The 19,750-nt window shown below is 63.6% G+C and overlaps 1 protein-coding gene across 1 annotated transcript; it reads left to right on the top strand.

Annotated features, from left to right (window-relative positions):
* The first annotated feature begins 5,313 nt into the window (after positions 1–5,313).
* Positions 5,314–15,251, top strand: TBXT (T-box transcription factor T). Its single transcript, XM_028504022.2, has 8 exons — positions 5,314–6,423; positions 6,894–7,158; positions 7,800–7,934; positions 8,683–8,744; positions 8,865–8,926; positions 10,582–10,758; positions 11,987–12,116; positions 14,638–15,251. Exons 1-8 carry the CDS (start codon positions 6,218–6,220, stop codon positions 14,909–14,911), a joined length of 1,311 nt encoding a protein of 436 aa, XP_028359823.1. The 5' UTR covers positions 5,314–6,217; the 3' UTR covers positions 14,912–15,251.
* The last annotated feature ends 4,499 nt before the right edge of the window (positions 15,252–19,750 follow it).

Genomic DNA, 19,750 nt, shown 5'->3' with positions numbered 1-19,750 from the left:
TGAGCAGGCCGCTGTGTCCGCTGCGTCCCTGCTGTCGTTAGGAGTCAACCCTCTTTAGTCAGCCTCCCGTCTTGGCGCCGGGATCAGGGGCAGACATGCCCGCTGTGCTGTGTGCTGCGGTCCATGCTCCGGCCCCCACGGTCTCCGCCTGTCCTCACGTCTCGTCCGGCCACACGGCTCACTGCTGGCCCCTCCACTCGCGGGCTGGAGACCCTGCCGTCTGCCCCGGGCCCCCGCAGCCCGGAGCTGCCCCTGCACACGCGTCAGGCCCCCCCGGACCTTGGAGCTCTGAGCTGGCTGCTCCAGGCCCCTCGGCAGTGCGGGTCACGACTTGCCCCGAGTTCGGACACAGTGCGGCCCCTCCTGCTGCCCCGCGGTCACGGAGGCTGGGGCGTCAGTGTGGACGAGTGCTGTCCCACCTTCGTCTTTTCCGCAGAATCGGGGTTCGTATCTCACTTGCTGCAGAGGCAGGTCCCCAGCCCACAGGGGTGGGCGTGGGGAAGGGGCAGAGACAGGAGAGAGCAGAAGCCCGGCAGTACTGCAGGTGCAGCCGTCGGTGAGTGACCGGAGTCCCGGCCACGATTTCTGGAGCAACTTTAAGCCTCAAATGACAGTGACGTTTCCGTCCCCTTCACCCTCACTGGGCCCCTCAGAAGAGCTCATTATTTTTTCAAAAGATTTTATTTATTTATTTTCAGAGAGGAAAGGGAACGGGAGAGAGAGAGAGAAACATCAATGTGCGGTTGCTGGGGGTCATGGCCTGCAACCCAGGCATGTGCCCTGACTGGGAATTGAACCTGTGACACTTTGGTTCGCAGCCCAAACTTAACCCACTGAGCTACGCCATCATTATTTTTTAAAAATTAATTTCAGAGAGGGAGAAGAAACAGGGGGAGAGAGAAGCATTGATTTGTTGTTCCACTTATTGATGCGTTCAATGGTTGCTTCTTATATGTGCCCTGACCGGGGATCGAACCTGCAACCTTGGCGTGCGGGGAAGACATTCGAAGCAGCTGTGCTGCGTGGCCAGGTGGAGGAGCTCGCCTCTGTTTGTTCTTCAGGTCTCATCCGATACACTGTTCCCACGGGGAGCCCTTCCTTTTCTGTCTTGCAGACAATTAACAGCTGGCATCAGGGCGAGCCGGACCGCAGAAAGACCGGCCTAGCTCCCGCCGCTGAGCCCCCTGCTGTGAAGATGGTCCGTGGCCCCGGTCCACGTGGGCCCTGCTCCTCCTCAGGGACACAGGCTACCTACAGTCCGGCCACTGCGTGGGGACCTGCTGGGTCCCCGCCATGAGCCCAGAGAGCAGATGGGGAGGGGTGGGGGGTGGTGAGGAGGGTGAGGGGGGAGGGCGAGCTGGGCAGCCGCCCGAGGAGGAGCGGTGGGAAAGGCAGTCACCGGAGCCAGGTGATGGGGGTTGCAGGCGAAGGTGTTATTGATGAGACTCAGAGCCAAAGCAGCCTCGGGGGAGGAGGGACCGCAGGAACCAGAAGGTAAATTCAGAAAACTGTTTGGCCTTCTCAGCAGGTCAGAGAAACCATGGCCCCCGAGAGACAGAGGCGGCCTCGAGGGGCAACACATGGTGGTCTTCAGATGCCCCGGGACACCAGGGAGGCCACTCCGGACGGAGGGATCGAGGACGGTCAGAAAACCACAGCCGGGCCCTGGCTGGTGTGGCTCAGTGGACTGAGCGCCGGGGTCTGTGAACCAGGGGGTCGCCGGTTCGATTCCCAGTCAGGGCACATGCCTGGGTTGCAGGCCAGGTCCCCAGGAGGGGGTGCATGAGAGGCAACCACACATGGAAGTTTCTCCCCTTCTCTTTCTCCCTCCCTTCCCCTCTCTAAAAATAAATAAATAAAATATTTTTTTTAGAAGAAAGAAAACTGCGGCTGGGACAGAGGAATAGAGTCTGCGTGGGGGGCAGTGGGACCCAAAGGGACACACGGGGAGGCACACTGGCAGAGCGGCGTGGGAAGACCACTCGGCAGGGTGCTGAGACAGGCGGAAGGGCCTGCGAGAGGGAGCAGCACGGGGCTGGGGGGTGCTGCCGGAGAGCAGGCTGACGCTCGGACCTGGAGCAGAGGTCACAGAGGGGGAGACGGGGCAGCATGACAGACCCGTCCCCTTGGAGACTGGCCCAGGTCCCGCACACGTCACGAAGGAAACCCTGAGCGGCCCACCGAGCGCCCAGACAGAAAACACTCAAGCCCCCACCCCCGCCCCCCACGTCGGGGACCCACGGAGTTCCCCTCTGCAGCCTGGAACTCCGGAGGGACCGGGGCCACGGCCGGGGTGTCCAGGAGAAACGTCACCACCCCACACATTCAGCCTGTCGCCAGACTCGTTTGTTTGTTTTTAGCGTGTGAACTCCCGTCACACGACCTCACGCTGTCACGTGTGATGAAGCCGGTGTCTCGGACGGGACAGCCAGACGGATCTGGGCTCGAAGTGCTTCCCTCGGCCGCTGCTCGTGTGGAATCCAGCCTGCGAGGCCCGCCCTCCCCTGCGGGTCAGAGGGCGGATCACTGGTCCCCGCTCTGAGCCGGGGCCCAACTGGGGGCCCCGGCCGATCGGCCTCCATGGACTCGGGCCACCGTCCTGAGAAAGAGACTTAGAAAAGCAAGTTTTGCCCTGGCTGGCGTAGCTCAGTGGATTGAGCACAGGCTGCAAACCAAAGTGTCGCAGGTTCGATTCCCAGTCAGGGCACATGCCTGGGTTGCAGGCCACGGCCCCCAGCAACCACACACTGATGTTTCTCTCTCTCCCCCTCCCTTCCCTCTCTAAAAATAAAATAAATAAAAAAGTAAGTCGTCGTTCTTTTCCACAAGCCGGAGGTGCCCAAACCACCCGACGGCATCATTAAAAACTGTCGACGCTGCAGAGTCTAGAGAGTGATACGGTGCTACTTGAGAAGCCAGGACAAATGTCACTGGGCTTCTTTCCGCGGGAGCAACAAAGACACCAGCCGGTGACAGTGGTGACCCGCCCCCTGGAACCCCTTCTGTGTCTCAGCGTCAGGACTCGCCAGTGCGTTAGCTACGCCTGCTTCACGGCATGGCAGACAGGGCCCGCCGGAGAACAGAACGCGAGCGGAAGGAGGCCGGGAAAACACGCAGCGCTCACACGCTGGGTGTGTGACACTCTACAGCGAGCACGGATGTGCCGCCAGACAGGAGACACATGTGTTTCTCCCACCGAGGACACCGGAGGGCCGTGCCCGCCCCTTCCGCTGGCCTTGAGCCTGCCCCCACCTCCGGTACCTGGTCCCCTGGGACAAACAGTCCCCCCCCCCCAGAGGGGTGGGGCCTGGAAAAACGCCCCTTTGGGAATTGAGGGGTGTGTGTGTGTGTGTGTGAGAGAGAGAGAGAGAGAGAGAGAGAGATTTCTTGCAAGATGTTCCCTACTTGGGGGGAACCGCCCCTGTTTTGCAGGGGACAAGTTGCATCCGGGGCCACAGCCACACGGTCTCTTCTCTCCCCTGAAAGGCTGGGCTCCCCAAGCGGAGGGGGAACTTGGGAGAAAAGCAGCAGGAAGCGGCCCAGCCCGGCCCAGCCCCTCCCCGGGGCCAAGGAGGCACGTCGTTGCGAACTGGGAGCTCTTTCTAGCTGGGCGGGAGGAGGTTTTCGGCTGTAAACTGTCCTGCACCGCAGCCTTCCTTGAAAAGGCAGCGGAGAGCCGAGAGGCTTGTCCTGACAACCAGGGGACAGACGTCCAGAAAACCAGGCACAGAACGAAGAGGGGAAGTAGCTGGGGTGGGGGTGGGGGGCTGGTCCAGCGGCTCCAGACCCGGGCAGCCGCCCCTGCGGCGCTGAACCCGGGGCCTCACTCTCCGGCCCTCGGGGCGCTCCTGCCTGAGGGCAGACGGCGGCTGCGGGCGCAGGAGGCAGGGCCTTCCCTTCTGCAGGGCCCTTATTCCGTGTGCCTATGCTCCTCCCGCTCGTGGGGCCGCACTGGAGTCAGCGCAGGCTGGGAAACCTCCAGCAACGGGGGGCTCTTGTAGGACTTGGAGGAGGTCGCCCCCCCACCCCCAAGCGGTCCGCGCCCAGAGAACGCCCGCATTAGGGGTCCAGGAGCGTCCGACGCTTCGCTCCAGACGCGCGCCTCGGAGACGCGCAGTTCGCCTGGGACCCTGGCTCCGCCCGCCCGGCCCCCTCCCCCTTTATCCCAAGTGAGGAGGTTCGGCTGCCGGGCGGCCGCGGAGGTGACACTGGAGACACTTTCGTTCCCTCGGGAGCGACTCCCGCACAAACCCAAAGCCCGGGGTCGGGAGAGCCGGGTGGAAGGGGCTCCGGAGGGTGTCGTCTCCGGTGCTAGGAGCAAATGAGGTCCTTTTGGTGCCTCTTTCCAGAAGGAAACGACCCCCCTTCCCCCGGCGGGCCCCGTGGGCATTTCCATGCAAAGTGAGAAGTCCGGACAGTGCCCGGGCGCGCGGGCCTTCTCGCCCCCCAAGTCCCCATTCGGAGCGGGCGGAAAAGCAGCCGGGGCAGCGCGGCCTCGCGTGGCTGGCCCCGGGGATGCGGAGGCGGAGGTGTCCTCCGCCGGCCTTGCGCCGGCCCCTCCCGCAGCTGCCCTGCAATTCCCGGCTCTGGGTCGCCGGGCAGGGCCGGGCAGGGAGGGGTTAACCCGGGGTGCAGGGTCCACGTCCTTCCTGGGGAGCCCCCTTCTGGGGCACAAGCCGTTCTGCCGGGGGTGCGCGCCCGACGCAGTGGCTCTTCCCAGAGGGCGTGGGGGGGAGGTGCGTGCGAAGATCGGGAAACAGGCTGGAACCACACGCCGGTTCCAGGGAGCCGCGAGGGGCGAGAGGCGCCCAGCCCGCGCTCCGCCGACTTCTCGCTTCTGCCTCCTTCCCCCTTCCTGGGCTCCCGTTTCAGGAGGAATGTTATTGTTTAAAGAGACCCTATTGAACTATTTCCTGCTCATTGTCACCTTTCCTTCGCTCTCCTCGCCGAGGTTCTCACCAAAAGGTAATAAACCAGCCGCTGCCCACCCCGGCCGAGCGCAGAGAGCGCGCTGAGCTGGCAGACCCACCCCGCACTCCGCTCTCCCGGGAGCACCCGGGCCCGCCCCCTCCCACCTTGCGCGGAAACAAAGACCAGACAACAGAAGACAAGGAAACCCCGGTTCACACTCGGTGCACGCGCAGACCTCTCATCAAAGTTTTTATAAGGAGCGAAAAAAACTTCCCCCAAAGCGTCGTTTGGTTGACTTCCGTCTACTTCGGTCTCGGGGAGCGGGGCCTCCCCTTCCAGACAGGTGAGAGCGGCGGGAAGTGGGCGCACCGGTGCGCGGATCCACGGTCGTAGGTGGAAGCGCCACGGGGCGAGGGACGTGTCGGTACCGGACACGGCGCCGTGGAGGACCGGGCCTTCGGAGGATGGAGACCAGCACGACCCGGGCGCCGCAGGCGGGGCGCCCTTACGCTGGGCAGTACGCGCTGCTCTCGGGCTCGGGGGGGGGGGGGGACGGAGGCCATCAGGCCCGGGCGCGGGTGAGCGACGCGGCGCGACTCCAGGCTGGCACACCTGCGGGATCCAGGTGCGCTTGTACAGCCAGGAGGGCCCGGCGCGCCGGAGTTGGGGAGCGTCGTGGGCGGCCCGACAACCCCTCGCGGACGTGCGGGCGGGGGCAGCTCCGGCCCCCGGCTCCTCCCACCTCCTGGACCTCCGCAGGGCCCGCAGGGCCCGCCCCGCCGCTTTGATGGAGGTGCAAACATTTGGGGGAGGGCGGAGGTGTAGGGGCTGGGCCGGGGCGCGTAGGTCGGATCTCCGACTTAACATGAAACAGGCGCGCGGGAGTCCATTGTTGGCCCGGGGCCTCCCCAGCGGGCCCGGCCCGGTCTGATATGGCCGCGCGCGGCCAATGGGCAGCGGTCCCCGCACTTCAAAGGGAGCGCGGCCCAATCCGTCGCGCCCCCACTCCGCGGCCGCCGCGGCTGTATTTATGGAGAGGGGACCGATTTTCTGTCCCCAGAGACCGACTCTAGTCTCGCCTTGAGGGAGTTCAAGGGGAATAGCCTCCCCCCCACCCCTCCCCCCGCCCCCTCCCCCCCAGATCTCCGTTGTCTCCCTTCCCCCCGGGTCTGTGCTGGGACCCGGGTGCCGCTGCGGCCGGTCTGGGCCGGAGCCGCCTCCCTTCTCCGGAGAGCGGCCGCCACCTGGGGTGAAGGTGGCTCTCGGATAGAGAGTCGGCCTTGGGGGTGGCGGGGCGGGCGGGAGGATGAGCTCCCCCGGCGCCGAGGGCGCTGCGAAGAGCCTGCAGTACCGCGTGGACCACCTGCTGAGCGCCGTGGAAAGCGAGCTGCAGGCGGGCAGCGAGAAGGGCGACCCCACGGAGCGCGAGCTGCGCGTGGGCCTGGAGGAGAGCGAGCTGTGGCTGCGCTTCAAGGAGCTCACCAACGAGATGATCGTCACCAAGAACGGCAGGTGGGTGCGCGGCCCGGGCTTCGGGGTGCGATGCGCACCGGGACGCGCCGGCAGCCAGGGAGCCTGGGGCGTTCCTCACTGCCCAACGTCCACCCCCCCCCGGCCCCCCGCCAGTGGAGGTCTCTCTGCTCGTTTCTGCTCGCGCTGGAAGCAGGCCCGGTGGCCTCTCACCAGCGTCCTCCTGGCGCTTTAGTCCCGGCAGGCTGGGGAAGAGGGCTCCTCCCAGCAGGCCCCACCCCGGGAGCGGTGCCTCGCCCACTCCGCCCGGGTCCTCCGCGCCCCTGGCTCCTCCAGGTGGGGGAGAGTGTGGAGGCTGCCCGGGGGCCTGGAAGGGCTCTGGGAAGTTGTGGGTGCCCAAAGCGGCTCCTCTTTGCCCGGAAACGACGGACGACCCCGTCCCAAGCCTTCTGCTTTCGGCCCGGCGCGCCCGCCGGGTCCGGGTTCCTCCTGCCGCGCTCTCTCCTTCCCAGGAGGATGTTCCCGGTGCTCAAGGTGAGCGTGTCCGGGCTGGACCCCAACGCCATGTACTCCCTGCTGCTGGACTTCGTGGCGGCCGACGGCCACCGCTGGAAGTACGTCAACGGGGAGTGGGTGCCGGGGGGCAAGCCCGAGCCGCAGGCGCCCAGCTGCGTCTACATCCACCCCGACTCGCCCAACTTCGGGGCGCACTGGATGAAGGCGCCCGTCTCCTTCAGCAAAGTCAAGCTCACCAACAAGCTCAACGGCGGGGGGCAGGTGGGTGCGGCGGAGCCCGGGAAGGCCGGAGCTTCTCCGCGCAGCGCGGCCGGGTCAGGGAGGGGAGGGACGCGGCCCGCGCTCCGCGATTCTCCGTCCAGCCTCCCGCGCTGCCTGCAGCGGGCTGGGGAGGGTCGCAGCAAGGCCTGGGGAGCTGGGGCTGAACTGTCCCAGGGGCAGAGAGAACACGGCTGTGGGTGGTGAGCCGGCCACTGTAGACCCAGTGGGTGCCGCCCCACTGGCTGCGTGGGTTCTGAACAAGCACGTGCCTGTTTGTCCTGCGTACGCGTCTTTGCCTGGGGACGGTGGCGGGCGCACACCGGCCCGGGCGTTCAGAGCTGCCTGCGGCCGGCGGGGAAGCTTGGGCACCTCCTCCTCCGGCTCCGAAGGTTTCCCGGTGGGTGTTCACCGCCTTCCCGGGCGTGGGGGCCTCTCGCGCTCCTTTTCCCGACGGCGGGGGGTGGGGGGGGCAGCCCCGGAGGGGAAACCCACCGACTTCAGCGGGGCGGCCGGTTTCCGGGTGCGGCGGGCGCGCCTACGTCTTGGGTGCATTTCTCCCCTCGAGGGCAGGGCAAGTGGGTGTTCCTTGGCCTCAGCCTCGACTCGGCGGCGGACCCCGCCTTTGTGTGTGTCTCCCCCAGATCATGCTGAACTCCTTGCACAAGTACGAGCCCCGGATCCACATCGTGAGGGTGGGGGGCCCGCAGCGCATGATCACCAGCCACTGCTTCCCCGAGACCCAGTTCATCGCCGTGACGGCCTACCAGAACGAGGAGGTGAGGGCGGGCGGGGGTGGCCCGTGCGCGGGCGCCGAGCTGCCGGTGGGACGGGAATGCCTCTTGGAAGAATTCACCAGGGGCACGAAATTGGGCAGAGGGGAGAGACGTTTAAAGTAAGTCCTCCCACAAGCATTCCCCCTTAATTCCCTGTAAAAGCGTCTACAACTAGAAACACCTACTGATGCTCAACAAGACGAGATACGGAGAGCATTCGGGTAGAGAACCCAGAATTTCTTGAACAAACCTTGAGCGAGAGAGGGGGGCATCTTCTTTTGGAACTCCTCCTGAAATGGGGCCGGGGGGGGGGGGCGGCACCCACCCGGGCAGCACGAGTCATCGACCAGAAACAGAACTCTGGTTGGCGCCGGGTGGCCCTCCCCCGCCGCGTGAACTGGCAGGGCGAGTTTGGCGGGCGTGCCCGGGCTGCGGCGCGAGCTCTGTGTGTCCCGTGCACACACACAGGACACCGTCCTCGGTGGGTCTCGTGAATTCCGCTTAGAAAACCGGCATTTAATAGCTTTTCACAAACGTGCTGTTCTTTACTGAATAGCACAGTTCCTCAGCCATCAGACCCAGATGGAAAGATACTTCCGGGAGGAAGTCTGGTTGCATTTGGATACTTACTCCACACGCAGCCTGTGGGTGCCTCCCCGTTTCCTGGGGCCAGATTGACCCCCCCCCCGCCCCCCCACCCCCCGCCTGCCTTCCACAGGCCGGCCAGTAAATGGGACTTCCTGTTCTGCAGATCACAGCCCTTAAAATCAAGTACAACCCGTTCGCGAAGGCATTTCTCGACGCGAAGGAAAGGTGAGTGGGCTCCGAGGGCCCCTCCGGGCGAAGGCGGCTCAGAACGAGGGGACAGAGCTGCCAGGAGCCCCGCCGCCGGCGCGGTCTCCTTTGTGACGACACCGCATCCTTTTCTGACAGAAGCGATCACAAAGACACGGTGGAGGACCCTGGAGACGGCCAGCAGTCCGGGTACCCCCAATGTACGGTTTGTCTGTGGCACCCCGCCCGATGTACCTTGTCTCGGGCCCGGGGTGGGGGGCCCCGGGCGTGGGGATGGCGCGGGCCCCGGGACCTGGGTGTGGTTGGGGCAGACTCGGCCCTTGGCTGAGCCCAAGGGCCCTGTGGAGCCGAAGGCCTCCCACCTCTGCTCTGCGGGGGCTGGTGGGGGCTTCCCCCACTGCGGCCACCCCCCACCCCCATGGAGAGGTCCGGGCAGAGTTTACCTGGCCCGTCTGTTCCTCTCAGAGGCCGCTCCGGCCCGGGCTCTGGGGCAGATCCCCGAGGCCTCGGCGGGTCTCTGGGCTCTGCTGTGCGGGACAGGGGAGAGCCTGGCCCCTCAGGTGCCCCTGGGGGTGGTCTGTGGGTCTGCCACGGCCCGAGGGCGGAGGGCGGTCTTCGGAGCAATGCTCGGGAATGGGTGCGGTCCCCCCCCCCCGAGTGGCTTCGGGTCTGGGGCCAGCACCTCCATGCGTGCTGGTCGCTGGTCTGTGTGTCCGCTGTCTCGTCAGGCGGGAGAGGCGGCTTCAGGTGCGGCTTCCCGCGGGAGGTCCGTGAGCCCGGGCACAGGGGTGCGGGCCCAGGTGCTGGCGCCGGGGGGCTGTGTCCAGCTCTCCTCTCCTCCCGGGGCGGGGACTTGGGCATGTCGGTCCCCGACGCCTGCCGGGAGGGAAGCACAGGTGTGTGCCGGTCCCTCCGGGAGGTGGACCCACTAGCAGGGCACACTCACCTGCCGTGTTCCGGGCTGTTTCTCCTCCTCCAGGAAACCATCTCCGAGGCCCGCCTAACCGCCGCCGCGGGCTCTGCCGCACTGGCCGGGGCCTCCCGTGGGGGAGGGGGCGGGCGGACAGCGCGGCAGGCGGCAGGCCTGTGTGCGGGGGTGTGTCCGGGGCCCGTCGCTCCTGTGTTGCCTGCAGGACCCTCTGGGGTTTGGGGCTTGGAGCCAGAGTGGCTGTTCCCCTAAAGGTGGCTTCTCTGAACTTAAAAACAAATCCAGAACGTTTCAGCAGCGTGGAGAGGAAAGTGGAGTTTTGGGGGAGCGAGTGGGAATGCTTTTCTGACCGAGGTGTCCGGGGAGACACGGGGAGAATTCGAGCCTCGAACAGGAGAAAAACGAGCGGAAAACCTCGCGCCCCAGGCCGCACAGCGGCTGCCGGGTGCGACTGCGGGTGGTGGCAGACCCAGGGCCACCCCCCGCGCGACTGGCGCTGCGTGTGGGGCAGGTCAGGCTCTGGAGTTGCCTGTTTTTACATTTTACTCACGCTCAGCAGGGCTGGGTGTGGCGGGGAGCACAGAGACTCCAGTAAGAAACGTCCCGTAAGAGGCTGAGGACTCGGGGGGTGGCGCGGGCAGGTCTGACGGGACCAGTGGAAGGTGCTGAGCTGTTGGCTGAGGCTGGGGTCCCCCAGGTTTTCTCGGGGGCCCCGTGGGTTTGGGAGCCTCGGTCAGCCTGCGGCCGCTAGTGCAGGGCTGATGCCGCGGTGCCCTAGGTCTGGGGCTGGACACTAGGTGTGGACGCCGCGAGTCCCACCGCATCGGGGAGTCCAAGGGAAAGACCCCCAGCCCCCTGGTCTCTGCCCCCTGGCCCGCCCGCGAGGGAGGCGCCGCCGTGCCACTGCTCAGCATTCTCTCCTCACAGCAGGGGGGTGGCTCCTGCCCGGGACCGGCGCGCTGTGCCCCCCGGCCGCCCCCCACCCTCAGTTCGGAGGCGCCCTGCCGCTCCCCTCCACGCACGGCTGCGAGCGGTACCCCGCCCTGAGGAGCCACCGCCCGTCCCCCTACCCCAGCCCTTACGCGCATCGGAACAGTTCTCCAAGTGAGTGGCACGCGGAAGCCGAGGGGGTTGGGGGGCCGGGGGACTGCTCCTGGGGAGGTCTCAGTGGGGCCCCGGGGGCGGGAGGGGGACCCGTCCAGACGCACACCTGAGCCCTGTCGTCGGGTGGCTCCCGGCCCTTCATTTCCCGTCCACGCCACGGCGCCGTGGCTGGCTCGACCGTAGGGCGGTCCCGGCCAGGGACTCTGGGGGCCCAGTGAACGCTCGCTCGACCTGTTTCCCCTCAGAACTGCGGGTCCGTCTCTGCGGCCCGGGTTTGGGTGTTTCCCCCCCTCTCCATGGCGGGGGGCGGGGCTCCAGGCGCAGCAGCGGCCGGCTTGCTCGGGGCCCAGCATGTTTCTCCAAGTGTCTCGCCTGGGCCACCCCCGAGTCGCCCGGCTCCACCCCGGACTTCTGCATCAGAAGCTCCGGGGGGCCCGCCGGGGCGGCTGCACGAGCCCTCGGGGGGGCCCCCATGCAGGTCAAAGTGCAACGAACACCAGGCTCTCCCCCATTGAGATCTTCCTTAATTCTAACGCCATGTGTGTCTACACTTAATTTTGTCTGGCTCCGAAAGGAGGAAGAAGAAAGCTAAGGGACATCATAAAACAATTAAGCAATTAAAGCTGATTTGAAATGAAAGAGCCTTATTTGGTAGGAAAAAGTCGTTGGGACTCGTTCAACCAGGGGCTGGACTCCGAGGCCAGAAGATGTGTCTTCAGTCTTGGCCGGAGCCTTGGTTTCTCGGCTCTCAGGAAATCGTGTCTGGGGAGGAGGCGAGCGACAGTTGGATGTACTTTTATTTTAAAATACAGTGAACCCTCAGTCAAGGGATTGTGGGGTCCAGTTTCCACCGGGCAGCTGTCGATGTAATGATGAGGAGAAAGCCCCCACCGACGGGAGCGCAGTTTGAGATCCGGGGTGGGCAAACGTGGGGTGGCAGCCGTTGGAACGGAGGAGGACGTGCGGGTGGTGATGGCATGACGGCTTCGTTAACGCAAAAGAACGTCACAGGGGACTGTCAGCTTCCTTCCGCCCACACCAGTATGTCCGCTCGGCAGGAAACGTAGGCTTGGGCCACCAGTGAGGCGGGCGGGGGGGGCACCTTTCTCTGTTGCAGGGCACGCCTCTCGTTGTCCTTGTCGGGGGGCTGCAGTTATCGGGGACACTCACCGCATTTTGTCGTTCTTGGGAAACCCCACCGACGGTGCCTCGTTCTTGCTTCTTGTAGCCTGTTCCGACACCTCCCCCGCGTGCCTGCCCATGCTGCAACCCCACGACAGCTGGCCCAGCCTGGGGGTGCCCGCCCATGCCGGCATGCTTCCCGTGACCGCCGGCGCCGGCCCCGCCGCGGGCTCCAGGTAACGGACCCTGGATGGCTGTCCACGTCCACTCACGGGCTCTTATGCTGCCCTTGCCTGTGGGTGGTGGGGCTCTTATCTGTGATTTGACCGAGAGCCAGGCATGAGCAGGGTCCCAGGCTGTGGGGGGGCGGTAGGAGGGGCACCGTGAGCTCCTGCTGCAGCCTGTGCTCTAGGAGGCCCCAGGGCTCCACAGGGCGGATGGGGGCTGGGCCTGACCCAGAGGAATCTAGGGCCCCGTGCTGGACAGATTTTTAAACTTGGGGCCTCCTCTCTGCAAGAAAAAGATACTAGCCCTGGCCGGTGTAGCTCAGTGGACTGAGCGCGGGCTGCAAACCAAAGCATCGCAGGTTCGATTCCCAGTCAGGGCACATGCCTGGGTTGCAGGCCACAACCCCCAGCAACCGTACATTGATGTGTGTGTGTCTCTCTCTTTCTCTCGTTCTCACTCCCTTCCCTCTCTAAAAATAAATAAATAAAATCTTAAAAGAAAAAAATAAAAAAAGAGAAAACAGAACTCATCAAATTAAAAAAAAAAAAGAAGAAAAAGATACTAAATAACCCAAGTCCTGACCTGTCTTTTCAGGGTGGGATTGGTAGGTGAATTTTTTTAAATATATATTTTTTTCATTTTTCAATCCCAGTTGATATTCAATATTGTGTGAGTTTCAGCTGTGGGTGGTGGTGGCGATCGTGTAACTGGTGACGTGGCTCCCTCGGCGAGCGCCGTGCCCAGCCGACACCGTACGTCCCTCCTACAGCCGGGCTCCCGTAAGGCGTCATCACAGCCCGGTGGCCACACCCCCCGGGATGCTGGCTGCGCGTCCCCGTGGCGATCTCATTACCTGCCCATCGGTACTTCACAGTGGGTGGATTTTGGAGACGTGCTCCCAGCATCCTCTCTGCCACAGGAGCTGTTATTACATGAAGGAAATCGGCCGGCTTCTCTGTGGACCTGGAGTCAAAGTGTTCACAGATGCGCCGGGTAACTGGTGAAGAGTGACGGCTGTTTTGTTACTAACTTGCAAGTTGTGTAGGAGGAGATCGGCTCGAAAAACCAAGCAGATGGGTGAACGTATTGCATGTCTTCACAGAACGTTTACAGCAACGACTAACAAAGCCAGAGGTCAAGTCCATTTTCCGACGAGGGGGCCGCTTCAGACACATGAAGTGGTTGAACTCCCAGCCCAGCGGGACTGGGGGCGGCTTATCTCAGCCTTAAAAGCAACGCGGCTCATTGCAAGGGAACCCCGAATGTGCCCGCAGTGTCCACTCCCTTCGCCCAGGAGACGGCTCCTTTCTGATACACGCGTGCGCACGGTCAGCAAACCCGCAGACTCTCAAGAGCTCGGAGGCCACATGGACGCCTGCGCGAGGATTGTGTGACCTGCCGGTGGCCCGCGGCCGGCCCCGGGGACCTGAGCGTTCAGTCCGCTCTGCTCTTGTTGGGCATCTCAGGCCTCGTGTGTCCCACCTGTACCACGGGTGTCGTGCCCTGCCTCCTCGCTTAACTCGGGCTAGTGAGCAAGTTCAAGTGCATCTGAAAGGCAGGAAGAGGCTTGGCGAAGAACATACACGATGCAGCGTGAGGGCTCACTCATTTATAGACGGACTGTTCCCTAAGAGAAAGATACTTTTTCGAAACAAACCTAGGTCTTTAGACGAGAGGATTTAATACCTACCTGCAACCCCCCACACGGATAGGGAAACAGAGCATCAAAAGCAGCCACAGGTCACGTCTCAGAGGACAGCTGGCTGTGGGCAGCATAGGGATCCGCGGGCAGGTCCCTTGCTTTCTGCTGTGCACAATGCCATTGATGTCACAGCTCAGCGTGCAGGGCACGGTGCTGGGGGCAGGGGGCTGCTCTGGGGGCGCCTCTCCCAGGGCCCTGTTTTCAGGGGTGCGGTCTGCACCTGCCCACCCCTGTGCCGGCACATCCCCCCAGACACTGGAGTCAGCCTGCCTGGGAATTCTGGACCCCAACAAAAACGCCAACCTCCTATCCTGGAGTTCCATTAAAAAAAATTTTTTTTAATCCTCACTTGAGGACACTTTTTTTTTTCATTGCTTTTAGAGAGAGAGGAAGGGGGAGAAACATCCACGCGAGAGAAGCATTGATGGGTTGCCTCCCGCACGCCTGCTGGCCCCCTGCTGACTGGGAATGACACTCCCCCCCCCCCCCCACACACACTTTCTGATTAAGGGAGGGCGCTCTAACCAACCAAGGCCCGCGGCCAGGCCTGCCCTGGAGGGTTCAGCAGCAACACCTAACAGCCTCCGCCCAGAGCCGCCTGCCTACGTGCACATGACCCTGCTGGTCAGCTTCCCGGGGAGCCTGCTCCCTGTTGATAGATAGGACAGGGGCTTACACGCCTCTGGGTGGGCTGGTGGACGGGAGACAGCGGGCTGAAAGGCGCCCCCCAGATCCCTGGAGTAGGGCTTTTGGAGTTGGGGCCCCATCCTGCCGCCCTTCTGGAGCCTGCGCCGCGCCTCTGACCCCCCCGTATTTTTCCGTTGCAGCCAGTACCCCAGCCTGTGGTCCGTGAGCAACGGCACCGCCGCGCCGGGCGCACAGTCAGCGGGAATGTCCCCCGGGCTGGCGCCCCAGTTCTTCCGAGGGCCCTCCGCGCACCCTGCGCCCCTGGCCCACCCGGGCTCGGCCTCCGCCTCCTCAGGATCCCCGCTGTACGAGGGGGCCCCCGCGGCCCCCGACGTCCCCGACAGCCAGTACGACGCCTCGGCGCAGGCCTGCCTCGTAGCTTCCTGGACACCCGTGTCGCCGCCTTCCATGTGATCTCGCCGCGCCTTAAAGACGCAGTGACTTCGGTGCGGCAACCAGCGCTGATTCCATTGATCTGCTACCAGGTGCAGAGTGGCAGTCTCGAGGGTCGGGGGAAGGAAACGGCCCTCTCTACCACCTGCAACCGAGAGGACGCATGCGCGCTGTGCTATTGCTCAGGCGGCCCCGCCCCCTGCGCCCCACGTGGGCCGCGCGGGGTCACCGCGGCGCGTTCCTGCAGTTGGTGGGGTCCCCGGCGTTTCACGGTAAGGCGGACCGCGGGGCGCCAGGGAAGTTCCGTTTCCCTGTGCGGCCCACAGGCGACTCGGGCACATCAGAACTGTCAACTCCACGGGTCCCGCGTTGGTGAGCTGGAAGGCACACTCCCAGCCCCTTCCTCCTTGCTTTCGAGTAGGTGGTCTTCGGGCTCCTGCGGCGGCGGCGGGCGTCCCGCTGGAGCCGAGCTGCGGAGCGCCGGTGCCGCCGCAGCTGAGGCGGACTTGCCGGCCTGCCCACTAGCGCGGGCTGTCTGAGCAGGGACAGCGGCCTCTTGTGTTGTCGAACCCACCACCCCTGTGTATGGTTGTGTTTCGACGAAGTAGCCAGACAATCAGCGGAAAGCGTTTTCTGCAAAATAAAGGATACATGCAACATGTGGTCCGTCTAGTGATTATTCAGATCCCTCCCTTTTGCGGGAGAGGTTGCTGTTCGTTACAGCTGGTGGCAAAGACCTGGCCCCAAAGACACGTTTCCCTCTGCGGTGACCTTGAACGTTTCATCTGACCCGAGGCAGAACTGAAAGTGAAATATGCGTGTATTTCCCCCATGCGAATTGCCGCAAAAATGCAAACCATGCTCGGTGATTTTCAGGAGACTGACAGACTGACGCAGGCGGCACCGGATCACGGCAGAAGGTGGGCGATGACAGAACGGGGCGGGACCGGTGAGGTGACACAGGGGCCAGTGTGCGGAGGGAGATGTAGTTGCCACCATCCAGCGGGACCCAGAGCCCATGGGTGCCGGATCGGGGCCCTCGCTCCATCTAGAGGCAGAATCCTTGGTTTCCATTCACTTCTTCCAGCTCGGTGTTCCGAACCGCTGCTTTCTGAAGGTCACCGGGATCCCATCCAGAGAGCTCGGTGACGAAGGCAGCGGTGGTAGAGTGGCACCAGGGGTGTCCACGGTGACAGGGGGCTTCGGGACGTCCCAAAGGAGCAGGCAGGGTCACGTCTTGAATCCAGCGGGGCTGCCTGCTCAGCCCGGGTGCTGCGGCTTCCTTAGGCCCCGCCTGCTGGTTCCGGGACCCTCAGGGACGCGTTGGCCTTCCTGAGTGTAGGGCCAGGACTGAAGGGTCCGCACCTGACCTCCTGGGGCCTCTGGGCCAGCCCTCTTCCCCGGGGGCCATGCTGCTCGTAAACGATGTGCTTCTTGGCTTGGTGACGGCTAGGTGTACGAACAGAAATACCCCGAATCAGGAGACTGCTGGACGGAAAGGTATCAGAGGAATATTTTTGAATAAGCCACCGCCCAGGTAGGACTGGGAAGTAAAACTGGCCCCAGTCCAGACCGCTGCTCCTGCCCAGCGTGGGCGGGTGGGTGGTGGGGTCTGCTGAGGGGGAGGGGCCGTTCAGAAGAAGCCTGGGTGGCCACGGTGCACCGTGCGGTGCCCAGCACTGCCCCCCCCCCCCCCGGGAACCCGGTGCCCTCCCTCGCCCGGCCGCTCTGGGGAGCCTGGCCCAGGGGTTTGTATTCCTAGGATTCCCCCAGCGCCCGCCCCTGCCCGGGCCTTCAGAGGTTTCGGAACAGGAGGAGCCCGGGCCCACGGCTCTGGCCCGTGAGGTGGGGTGCTGCATGGGGTGCTGCGGGGAGACTGAGTCACAGCGCCCTTCCCCCGGGGACTTCCGACTCTGGCTGGGGAGACCGTTTTCCCGTGAAGGCAGACAGGGTCTCGACGTGTGGAGTTTCTGGAAGGGACCCAGAGGTCACGCAACCGACACCTTAACAAGCTGAGCAGAGTCTCTCTGGTTGAGCAGCGGGGCCGGGGCGGCCGTGCGGGGCAAGGGGCGTGCGGTTCGGTACAGGAGACCTGGACCTCGCTGGGCCTCGTGGGCCTCGCTTGCTGGGGGCCTGGGGACCCCCTTTCATCCTCCCTTCGTCTGTGCCCTGCCGTGGCGGGGCCTTGCCCTGCCGCGCCGGTCTTAGCAGACACTCTTCTCACAGTGAAACCTGGCTCTACAAGCAGGAAGGAGGACACGCGGTGACCCCAAAGACAGGCGGCGATGCGGCCAGCAGACCCGTCAGGAAACAGACAGTGCAGCCCTGACCGGGGCGGCTCACGGGCTGGGGGTTGTGCCTCGGAGCCAGAGTGGCCGGTGCGGTTCCCGCCGATTGAGACTTCTTTCTCATCGGTGTTTCCCCCTTCTCCCCCCTTCCCCTTTCTCTAAAATAAATAAATCTTTGCAAAAGAAAGCACCCCCGCCCCAGCATAAATAAAACCGAGGTGAGGTGCCCCTTGGGGAAAAGCCCCGGGGTGGCGGCCGGGTCGAGGCCCCAAGGAAGGACCAGGCTGGGCCCCCAGGGCGGGCCCTGCAGACCGCAGAGCGGCCTCCTCGGGCCAGAGCGGGGCCGGAACCCTGGTGCCGGCCGATCCTCACTGCCAGGGCTGCGCCTTCCTGGAGCTGGCCTGCTCAGGCAGGTTCTTGGGGTGCAGGCCCCTGCCCCCAGCAGTGGAGCCCCGCCCACTTCATCGGTGCAGGCGTACAAACCCCTGGACATCAAACAGAAGACAGTTGTCCCATTCCAGGGCGCCATCGAGGTCCCCACACTGCCCCCAGCCAGGCCTGTGCGGGGCCCACGTGGTGATGAGGCCCAGGTCCCAACACCCCGCGTCCCCCCCTCGGCTCCAGCTCCGACCGGTGTCCTGCCACATGGGGTCTTCTGAATAGGGGGTGGGGCGGGGGTCACAGTTCTTGTCCCCATTCGGACCGCCGCGGCTTGTCACGGCTGCAGTTGTAAGAGAGATGTTCTTTCCACGTTGGTGGGAGGGTAACTGGCCCTGTGTGTGCGTCTGTTCCTTTCCCCGCTCTCCCAGGGCTGGTGTTGTGTTTACTGAACAAATATGCAGACCCCCCCCCCCCCCCCCCGCTCCATTCCTGTGTCTGTTGGGGACTCCCTGTCCCGCCCCCGCAGTCTGCGCTCCGCCTCACAGGCCAGCACTGCCCCAACTCTCCACAGCCTTCCGACAGTTCTCGAGTTTAGGGAGTGAGATCTCCGTTTTGTTTTTTTTTTTTTACGGAAATTTTTATAGCCGTGCTCTATTTTCTTTTTTGCATCTCCAGATAAAGTTTTAGGACCAGCGTGTCAAATTTTTCAGACACACCTACCGCCGTTTTCCGGGGTCTGCCCTGAACCCGGCGGCCGTCCCTGGGACGTGCCCCGAGGACCGAACTTCGTCTCCTCCGTGGACACGGGGCACCTTCCGACGCGTCTCGGTGGTGTCTGATTTCCCTCAGCGGGTCTCGCAGTCTCCCGTGCGGAGGCAGCACGTGTGTTTCTGTTAGGTTTGTCCCTCGCCATCCGACACTCTTTAATGTTGTTATTATAATAGTTACTGCTGTAATTTCACTTTTCAGTTGTTGCTAGTATGCAGAAAAGTATTTAATTTCCCTACGTTACCCTTGGGGGTTGTGACCTGGGGAACGTCACTTAGTAGTCCCAGCGCTTTTGGGGTTCTCCGCACACTCACATTGTTTGTGCAAGGGTTGTGCTTCTGGGTCAGCTGTGTGCCATCAGTTGTGTGCTTCTGGGTCAGTTGTACACCACGCTCCCAGGTCGGGGCAGAGGCTGGGAGCTCCAGGAAAACGCCGACGGGGACGGGGAGAGCGGGCATCGTGCCCTCTTCGAGGACTGAAGGGTAAGGGCTTACTGTGATGCCGGCTGTTGGCTGCTGCAGGCTGAGGGCCTCCCTGGGTTCCCCCGTGTCTCTGGCGGTCACTGTCCTGCAGGCACACGGACCCTTGTCAGATGCTCACTCCCCGGCCGCCGAGACCCACACGCAGTCACCTCCCCACGTGCCGGTCACGCAGGGCACACGCCGTCATTGTCAAATGGTCCGCCGACCCCGCGCTCCTCAGAGGAGCACCGCTCGGTCCCTGGGTGACACACTCTGTGTGTCATTGGACTCGTCCCCCAGTGTTTTATAAGGGTGTTCGCTGACACACTCCTGAGGGATGCAGACACGAGCTTTTCTCGGTGGCGTCTGGGTCACTGGGGTTGTGGTGCTCTCGTGGAGTGTTCTAGAAAATGCACCAGCGAGGCCATTGGGCCCTGGCGTTTCCTTTCCTTGTTTTTTTTTTCTTTTTAACTTTAAAAAAGAGTGTAGTTTGACTTCACTGCCCACCACCCGTCTGACGTAAACACGCGGTCCTGCTCCGTTCAGAGCAGCTGCAGGTGTCCTGGATGAATCTCAGAGAAGAAGCGGAGTCGGCTGGCGGGGTCCGCAGGCGGGGCCCCCACTGCCCGGGCTCGGTGGTGGCACGGTGGCCGCACTCGGTGGGTGACGGGGGAGGCGAGTTGAACCACACGGCGTTCTGCCCCCTGTGGTGCGGGGCTCTGCCTGGCAGTTCTCACGCGGGTGTGAAAAGCATGGGCCCGCTCTCAGGGAAGGAGGCGATTAACATGAAAAATGCTCATTTAAACGTCAGCTCTTTACTGTCACTCTAAAATTTGGAGAAAGTATTTTGTGGATTCAAAGATCTTGGTACAAGGAGAATTGTTGTTAGTATTTTTAATGCACACAGTCAGTGTATGATGTGACATTTGCTTTTTCTGGCAACCTTCATCCTTTCTTTCGGA

Source organism: Phyllostomus discolor, chromosome 4 (genome assembly GCF_004126475.2).
Source record: "Phyllostomus discolor isolate MPI-MPIP mPhyDis1 chromosome 4, mPhyDis1.pri.v3, whole genome shotgun sequence".
Lineage (NCBI taxonomy): Eukaryota > Metazoa > Chordata > Mammalia > Chiroptera > Phyllostomidae > Phyllostomus > Phyllostomus discolor.
Note: the sequence above shows the minus strand (reverse complement) of the source record. Positions and strands in the feature narration are given on the sequence as shown.